At 39.1% G+C, this 10,000-nt stretch overlaps 1 protein-coding gene across 4 annotated transcripts in view; it reads right to left on the reverse strand.

The window, feature by feature from the left end:
* LOC137992542 (uncharacterized) overlaps nt 1-10,000 on the reverse strand; it is a 51,607-nt gene that overhangs the window by 19,422 nt on the left and 22,185 nt on the right. For all 4 annotated transcript variants that reach the window (XM_068837917.1, XM_068837915.1, XM_068837916.1 and 1 more), the window contains exons 4-6: nt 9,935-10,000; nt 2,415-2,723; nt 106-258 (exon numbers count right to left, since the gene is read on the reverse strand). The exon at nt 9,935-10,000 is cut by the window's right edge and continues 99 nt beyond it. In XM_068837917.1, the coding sequence (XP_068694018.1) occupies nt 106-258; nt 2,415-2,723; nt 9,935-10,000 (528 nt within the window). The remainder of the gene's footprint in view (nt 1-105; nt 259-2,414; nt 2,724-9,934) is intronic.

The following is a 10,000-nucleotide window of genomic DNA, read 5'->3' on the forward strand; positions in this document are numbered from 1 at the left end:
CCTTTTGTTAGTCAAAACTTTCCATAGAACTGCCAGATGGTCATTACTACCAGTAGTGAAATTAGAAATTAGCTAACTCTATAAGCTTAAGACATCCCGACTTACTTATGCAAGCCTGCACTTCGTCCTGCCCTTTCTTTTGAACTTTCCATTCCACCTCTAATGGATTCCCTTTAGCTGAACAAGTAAACTGAGCAGTTTCATCTTTGAACCTCTTGACTTCGATATCCTCGTTGGGTGGAGTAAGCCATGGAGCAACTAAGAAAAATAAGGAAAATTATTAGGTGAGGTGACCTGGACACAGTAACATCAGTGACAAATACCACCCGGTCAATACCATTTTCCCAAAAAAAAAAACCAAAAAACAAAAACAAACAAAACCAACGGGAAAAAAAGTCAAAAAAAGACTTTTTTTCCCAGGCACTTAAAACTGTGGGTAGAAAGGGGCTGCCTGTTAGAACACCCCTCAGCAAACACAAGGGTCTTCAACTCAACAGTAACAAACCCTGAAATGCATTACGATTTCAACCATTCAATATAGAAACTGACAGAAAAAAAAATAATTATCTCAGAGAAATTTTACGAACTACATCATAAAATGTACTGTACATGTATATTGGCAGGGCTCTCATTAGGGGCTGTAATCCGTAACACCTTTTACGGCTGAGCCCAGTCAATGTTACGGGTGATGGTTGCTGTAGAATGAATATTCATGGCGCAAAACAAATTGAAATTTATTTATAAACATTTACCTTCTAAAGAAAATATAATTTCTGCCTTGTGTCGTCTGTGTTCCTGATTCTAAGTAGTGTTTTTGGTAAAAATCCAAACATTTTCCGTAAAAAACCTTTGGAGAACACCCCCGATCGATCGTTGTTGGATTCTAACGCCATTTTCAGCAGCAAAATCATTATCAATTCAACCCATGCATACGGCGAGAGCTACTGAAATTTAAATTGACCAATCAGAATTCAGCGAGCGGGAAAAACTGTGCTATCCGGCATCACGTCAATAGGTTCGCAGTTAAAGGGCTAGAAAACCATTTAAAAGATTTTGTGGCAACTTTTTGGTGAACAAACTTGACGCCAAAACTGGTTTGCCGGCGAACAGCGATTCGACAGGGGCACCCAACGGCTATATAGTTCAAAACCACTAAACATAGCATTGTTAAACGTATTTTAGTATTTAAACGGTAGATATTTTTATCTCCTAAAAATTTTTCATCTGTTCGGATTTCCCGTGGCTGAAAGTCTAGTGATCCGAAAATTATAGTGATCAAAACTTACATTTTCGAAAATTTCAGCCAGAAAAAAGCTCCCGAAATATCTAGGTGACCTATTTTAGGGTAAAAATCCATTAAAAATGGGCAGTTATAACATTTTTAGATGTTCGAAAATCCTAGGACAGGCAGGCGAGCAAGAAATTTTTCAACAAAGGTTTCGAAAATTCTAGTTCTAAAATCGTTTTCCAAGCAGATATTTTCCGAAAATTGACGTTGGGTGCCCCTGATTCGACCGTCAGCTGTTGTGCTTTGGCTGTTATTTGTGCTTTTTCTAACTATTTTAAGACGAACTAGGTCTGGTATTTTTGAATAAAGTGCGAGAAGACGTGAAAACTGTATTGTTAATGTATTTATTTGTGCTAAAGTAGCGAAGATCGACAACAACGTCATTTACGCACAGGAATGCACTGTTTCCAGTGAAAGGGCAAATGATTGAGAGGGTAGCACAGTTTTGACCGTGGCGCGCACTGTGGGCGCGGATTCTGTTTGTACGGCCGTACTTGATATAAATGGGATTACGCTGACCATTTTTCATGGTTCTGTGATGCAGGACCATTTCCACATGGAACATCTTCATTCATTGTGAAGTTTATCTTTTTGCCCTGTTTTAATTTCATCACTTTTTGATTGAGAAAATATACAATTTGCACCTCAGAGTGCTGAAAAATGCATTTCCGAGGTTCTAATTTTAAGACTTTTCTGGGGGAGCATGCCCCTAGATCCTCCTAGGGGCTCAGCCCTTTGGGCCTTCATTTACATGGCATTTGGCCATGTATTTACATGTTACAGGTGAAATCTTGAGTGTTACACCTGCTTCAAAACTTAATGACAACCCTGTATTGGCGTACTTGTTGCACTTCAATGAAGAAGTGTGAATACAATAAATTGTTATTGTATTAATATTAATTCTCTGTAAGAGACAAACCATTGCCATGAGCAAAAACACTCACAACGATGAAATTAAAAAATGTTTGTCAAGAGTTACATGTACACTGTCCTGTAAAAGGATTAAGAATTGCTTCAGTGGAAATGCTGCAGAAAGGAGTTAAATTATTATGTTCATTCATGACACAAGAATTCACTAAAGAAATAAATGGTAACCTCAATAAAAATAAAAATAAAATGTTCTTACTTCGAAGTTCCATGCTTTCAGAGATGTTATAATCTCTCTCTTTTTGGAGAAGCACTTCAAGAAGACACGTATATACTCCAGCCTCTCTAACACCAACACTTGGTAAACGTAGTGGGGTAAGGGAGCCTTCAGGCTTATCTGGATCAGGAGAGCGCACACGTTCAAATAGCTTCCCATTCTTGTACCAAGAGATCCATTTCAGTGATGTGGTTGTTTTCTTTCCTTCAGTTAAGTTGCATGCTATCTCCACCCAGGAATTGTGTTTAACGGTTCTGTTAGCAGAAACAGAAATTTTGGGGAGGTCGGCCTCTGAAATACAAAAAAATGCCCAAATATAACAAGTCAGAAAACTTACAGCCTACAAAAGCTGGTTATTCATTTTAACTTTTTTTGGTTGTCTTAGCATGAATTATGAATTGGTAGAACATTGCAGATATAAAGCAGGCAGTGTGCTTCACGACTCTCAAAGGTTCATGGGTAGAAATGTGAATGTAGCTCATTTCAATCCAGACACGGTCGCGTACACATCTCCCGGGAATATCTACAGTGAGAGTAAACATCGGAATCAAAACACTGCTTCCTTTTCTGAAAAGCGTTACAGATGAGAGTAATTTAGATCATTTCAAATATGTCACAGCGGCCGTAGATGCGTCTTGTTGGCTTCCCTTGAAATGTGACGACTGCCAACGATGGCTACACCGAAAGTGCCAAACAGGCATATCGCAGCACGAGTACCGCGTCGCTGTCCAGACAGGCCAACCTATTGATTGGCGCTGTGCCCCCTTTTCTGATTACCCACTGGTAAGTATGCGCCTGGAGGATGATTTTGTTCTTATTGGCAGCTACCTGTATAGCTGGTGAGCTGTTTCACAAAAGCTAAGTGTATTTACACAAGAAACTTGACTTGAACGTGAAATGTAACCAAGGAATTTTTTTTCCTGTTTCACAAAAGCTAAGCGTATTTACACAATAAATTTGACTTGAACTTGAAATGTAACCAAAGCCTTTTTTTCCTCAGGAGTCACCAGGCCTCTCCTTACTTTCTGAAGCCATTGTTGCTGACGAGTCATCGATTACCGAACCTGCTCCCCAGCATGACATGAAGACAGTTTCCACCTGGAGTTCGAGATTGTGGAAGAGTAAACTGGTAAACTGTGGGGCGAGCTCGGTTATGTAGGGGGCGAACTTCAACAGGGCGAAACCACCATAATTCTCGATTACGTGATTGCTCCATATGAGGCAGATGCCCAAATAGCATACCTCATGAAGAACGGTTACACCAATATTGTGATTTCCGAAGATTCTGAACTTCTAGCATACAAATGCCAAACGGTATGTTGAATAAGTCACGTTGTTTTTCCAAATGCTAGAGTATCATGCCCTCGATATATGACAGCATCACCCCTTTTTTTATTACACTTTTTTTACACTAGGTCCAACTGAATTATACATATATATTTTTAATCATTCTATATTTAAGACTGAAATGGATACATTTAATCATTTCCACGTGAAGCAGTTCTAAGCAGCATTTAAAAAAAAAAATTCAGAAGTTGTGTATGTGCTCCAATAAGGCTTAGAATTGAATAATTTCAGAATTATAATTTATTCAACATGTCATCTGCCTGCCCTTCTTTTCTCATTCGTTCACAGGTTTTATTCAAGCTGCAACTTAGTGGTGCATGTCAAGTCATCAAGCTTGAAAAGGCATTGGCCCACTTGTCACTGACGTATGAAAGTTTCCTTAACATCTGTATTGCTGCAGGTTGTGACTACCTTTCAAATGTACGTGGAATCGGAATTCATTCAGCAAAAAAGCTTGTGACAGAGGGAAAAAATTTCTTGGCTGTTCTGCAGAGCAATAAATATGCCCCAGGTGAATACACAAGTGGATTTCAAACAGCCAAGGCCATCTTTCTGCACCAGACAGTGATAAATCCTGCTGATGGAACAACAATCCCATTATCACCATGGGAAGACACTCCCGATTCACATTCCCAAACATCTTGTGGGATGTATCCGCTTAAATACTTATTAATACTTAAATACTTAAATACTTATGTCGGCGAAAAGAATACTTCCAAAAACTCCAGATGCTGAAATTTTTACATGCAAGTCTTAATGGTGCACCCTTCTATTATCATGGTTAATAACCTCTAACTGGTCTTCCGTCTTGCTGCTTGTTTGTTGTCATAACCGAAAACAAACCCTGCTTATTACCATATAAAGTCAGCTTCTGCGTATAACGGAATGACGGAACTCAAAATGGACCCAACATATTGTCACGTGAGAGAATTCCATGTTTATATGTCTACAAGTCTCCTGTTGAGTCCTGATGAGTGGGCAACCACGAAACAGGCTTGTAGGGATGAACTTGTAGTTTATTGTTTTTTTTTTCTTCTATATATACTTCGCTCTACTTCTATGTATTCATCACTGTTTTAAGAAAATCAAGTTTCACAATCCAACAATGTGTAACCGTACATCCTGTGCCCAAGTCCAAGAGTTGCCATAAAGCCATTATGGTGACAACCGGGAGGGCACATTGTATGCATATTGTGAATATACTTCACAGTAATCGTGAACGTCTGTTGAGAGAGTGCTCGATAGTAAAAAGACTAGAGCGTGAATATAAAGAAAGTATAAAGAAAGTAATGGAATCAACAAATTAATGATCTGACTAGCCATCCTATTACTAACTATAGTTTCGTAGTGCACGAACCGTGAGGCACTCTTCAGATAAAATAGCTAAGTGAAGATTCCGTTAAAACACACGCTTATACATGGCAGGATTACACTCGCGCGCTAAATTTGAATTAATAGTGTTGCGCGGAAATAAATCAACATATGAGGTTGCTGAAGAGATACTTCCTCGCGTGTCTACATGATGACACGGGTTCGTTACGCCTGTTCACGGTCGCGAGGTCAGGTCCGCAGATACTAAAATATTTCTCCCACAAGCACAGGCTACATCGTTCGGAAACTAGGTTAAAAGAGGCGGCGTGTTTCAGGATCCTCTAACTGATCTGAAAATCTACTTTTGCCTCCTTCAATTTCCAAACATGCTTACTTAGCTCTGTGCTAAGTTTCTTTTTGTGATCTTTGAATGAGTTTCTATGGTTGGTGAATCTTGTTTTGAAGGAGTTCCATGTAAAACCGATGTAAGTTTGAGGTGGTTTGTTGTCATTTGTTGCGACCGTTGGTTGGTAGATTTGAGGCAATTACCGTTCAAAGGACAGTCAGCCGGCTTTCGGCAGTTGCATGATTTCAGTAGATCATGCGTGGAATGTAGGATCGACTTGTTCTGGGCGTTGATTTTCTGTCTGAGATTAGGCATACAGCTGTAGCTGATTTTAACTGTAGACTGATTAAAGATCTTGTGGAGGATGTGGTATGTAGGAAATTCTTCGTCAAAGATTTTGAAGAATGTTCATCCAAAGCAACTCCCAGACAAAGTAAGTAAGTCAGTCAGTCAGTCAGTCAGTCAGTCAGTCAGTCAGTCAGTCAGTCAGTCAGTCAGTCAGTCAGTCAGTCAGTCAGTCAGTCAGTCAGTCAGTCAGTCAGTCAGTCAGTCAGTCAGTCAGTCAGTCAGTCAGTCAGTCAGTCAGTCAGTCAGTCAGTAAGTAAGTAAGTAAGTAAGTAAGTAAGTAAGTAAGTAAGTAAGTCAGTTAAGTTGCATGTTATCACCACCCGGGAATTGTGTTTAACCGTTCTGTTAGCAGAAACAGAAATTTTGGGGGAGGTCGGCATCTGAAATACAAAAAAATGCCCAAATATAACTTACAGCATACAAAGGCCGGTTATTCATTTTAACTATTTTTGGTTGACTTAGCATGAATTATGAATTGTGTAGAACATTACAGAGATAAAGCATATTTGTGTTTTCAAAAGCGACATCTATTTTTGGTTCTTTAAAAACTGATACAATGTACTTAAGCCCCATAATCATGTTACAGACAAATGTGAGATGTAATTTTGTGGTCTTGAGTTTGACCACATAAGAATATACATTTGTAGCTTCGGCATGTAAAATTAATGGTGACCACAACTTACCTACTAATGTTTACTTTACATACATGTACATGTGTATTTTTAGTCCAAATTCATGGTATGCACTTAACGCAGGTTAAATCATCAAAATGCACAACATTGTATGTATCTACTAGAGTGCTTTCCACATTCCCAATAGTCAATCTGAACATGAACCCTAGTCAAGTACAAGGACAAAAGAAAACTCTGGATAGGGTGGGAATCAAACCCACTGGCTATAGATTACATGTACACATCGCGCAGAATGCCGCGACACATCCGGGACTTAATTCCACAGTCAGCGCGAAAGTTCAAATTCGATCTGGTTGCTCGATAGCTAAACAATAAAGAAAATGGCCACAAAAAGGCCGAAGACGCATACGTTTTTAGAGATTGCCTGCTTCGTACTTGTGTTTCGTGGTGGTTATCATACGGCTTTTGTAGATGAGATATTGATGGATTAAATGAGACAATTTTCAAATCTTACGAATCGCGAATTTAGTCGTTTTTCTCCTCTGAATTTGGTCTATTTTAGGGAAAATACTGAAAGAGGAAAAATTTGGAGCTGGACTTTTCTCCCTTTTAAGTGTCCCTTTATAACGGTTATCATATGGCGTTGAATATTTGTTGTTCAAGGAAGTTTCATGCCAAGTTTTAACGGAAAATGATGGTTACAAGCGGTCGTTCTATTCAACTTTCGAACTCCCCAGCTGACCTTCTTGCCTTCCTGCTCTTCGGAAACAAGAAGAACAAAAGAACGAAACTGTTTTGAATTTCCCGGCCGTTTGACTTTTCGGGCCCGAAAAATGTACGGAGCTTTAAAGAAACAATAGACATAAATTCCAGTAAGATTTTAAACAACCCAATTGCATAGAGGTTGAAGTTGACCGCCATCTTGCCTCAAGTTTTTTCAGCAGACCTGCGCATATACTCTAGTGAAAACACCGCTTGACGGAACTGGCGAAAAACAGACAGTAAAAAGCACTTCCGGTAAGGTTTGTTTTTCATTGCCCGCGGTAACCGTTTCTTGATTGCGCATGATAATGGCTAACCGGGAGAAAATCTCATCCTCTGTGATACCGAGTTGAATGAAATAAAATTGACTGTTGTCTGTTCTCCGTTAGCTCTCCAAGGGACCCGATGGTTCTCTTATCGAGATTTTCTGCCGACTCTGATAAAAAAAAGGTCTAGCATGGAAGTCAGAAACCTCTTGCCCTTACCAATGTGTCATTGCCGAGAGGCACAAAACATAACGATTTTTCAATCGCACTGACTACTACCGAAACAATGTGGAGAATTTGAGGTTGCAAAAGAGCCTTCGCTTCACTTGAGTTCAATAGCCATTTTCCTATTGAGTAATTTTTTTAATCTTTTAATGTGGCCATTACTTTTCCGCATAAATATTCACGATAAGAGAAGCTGGGGAGAAGAGAAATAAAAGGAAATTTGAAACATCGGGGGACACATTGTTGGTCATTGGCTTTTATTGGAGTTGGACATTGTTGGTCATTGTTGGTCATTGGACCGCAACTGTAACTTTTTATGTTATGTCGAAACAAATCGAAATTTGAATAATTATCCTTACAAAATGCAAACATATTCCCATAGGACTGAACAAGAGAATTACAGGGCCATTTCGGTCCCACTTGTCGAAACGCTTTGGAGAACAAGGCGTATCAGAATGGGTTTTATTGACATGCAAAAACTGGCAGGGTTTGACGGATAAACCCTGCCATTGTGTGCAGTTGGGTTAGAAACTAGTGTCCTTGACATTCGGATGTTCTTCTCTCCGGAAGTTTTTTTTTTTTCCGATGGAGAATAAATTTTCTTCTGCCTATGTCGTCAAGCGTATTCAACGTTACGAGTCTCTCTTCGTTGAAAAAAATCTTAATAATGAAACGATCGAGAAGTTTAACAAAGTGAGTTCATTATTAAGACCTGGTTTTAAAGTGCTTAGTACGCATGAAGCTATTTCAGTTAACGCTTAGATTTTAGTTACCTTTTGTTACCAAAAGTTGTGAAATTTTTTGCAGGAACTTGTCAAAAGTTGTTTTCAATAGCAAGAGTAGCCTAATTAGGGCTCTTTTGTTAACTTTATCACACCTTGATATTCGCATATGTCTTCTGAACAGTTTGATTGACAGCCGTAGAATTCACCGAAGAGAAACCGAAAGACCGAAATATTCACAAAGCCAAGTCGGCGGACCAATCATAGCGGACTAGTTCTGAATGAGAAATTAATTATGCCGCACATCCGAAAATTATGCACCGCAAGTAGATGTCGCCAAAAACAATAGCATTCTGCGCGATGAGTAGATCATCATTGGTCTACCGACTGGTCAAGTAACAGGGTCAGACAGGAGTGGACCATGGCTGCAGTGAATTCACCACTAGCTTTAGCCTTGACCGATAACAACTGCAGCAGAGATCTCCTGGCAGAATGGTCAGCTCTTTCCACAGGAAAAATCTAAACATGGATATTACTGCATGTATTCCATGAGATGACATCTGGATCAGTTACATGTACACATAGTTTGTATGGTTATACAGCAATACATGTACTGTAAATGATACAACATAGTCAGATTCCCTTTCACCTGGTCTCCAAATTGAACCCCTTGCTGTGGTAGTTGAGTTCAAAAGATTTTAACAATTATTGAAATGCTGCCAAAGTAGGAAAATAATATTTCACATCTGCTTGTCGGATTTGTACATGTACATTATTTTTTCTTTCAAATACATCCATGGAATGAGAATAAAACTGAACTTTAATGTAGACAGGAAAGGATCTTAGAAATTACATCTGTATATAATTATTTCTCCTTGCATTCTTAGAAGTTCTAATAGTGAAAAAGACAAGAGTGGTCGTGCAGGAAGGACAATGAAAACTCTTGACTAAAAAATGTAAGTTAGCTATCAAGCAAGTTTACAGGCACAAGGAAGGGTTACGTTTTTACAAACGTTGGCGGTGTAGCACTTATATTTCAACAGACTTAACTGATTAGAGTGTAATGTGAAGTGATAGTTTTGTACCCCATATGAACCATGTGAGCGTTAGCCCTACTAATGGAAATGGGCCCACACAAGGACAGAGAAAAACTCCGACCAGGGTGGGAACCCACCACTCAGTTAAGTTTATTTTACAAGCACTCCACTTTTAACAATAAATTACAATAATGTATGAAAGAAACAATTCAAACTTAACAGAAACATTATTAAGAACACCGAGGGGCAGAAGGCAACCAAAGCATGGTACGTAGAGTTGAATCTGGGACAACTGGATACAAATCCAAACCAGAGGTCAGAACGGGATTTGAACCCGGAGCAGCCGCATGCAAACCCAATGCCCTAACCACTGGACCATGCTGCTTACTTATGGAAATAATGAGACATTAACATGCAACCTCAGTGATCTTGATAACACAGATGTGTTTTCAGTAAATCAAAATGAACAAAGGTAAATTAAAATGAACTTTAAATAAGGTTCCCACCTGGGATGACATTGACAGTGAAGCCATGCCTTTTTACATCTGCAACAGAGTCATTCACTGCAAAGG

The sequence above is a fragment of the Montipora foliosa genome, chromosome 2 (assembly GCF_036669935.1).
Source record: "Montipora foliosa isolate CH-2021 chromosome 2, ASM3666993v2, whole genome shotgun sequence".
In the NCBI taxonomy this organism is placed as follows: Eukaryota; Metazoa; Cnidaria; class Anthozoa; order Scleractinia; family Acroporidae; genus Montipora; species Montipora foliosa.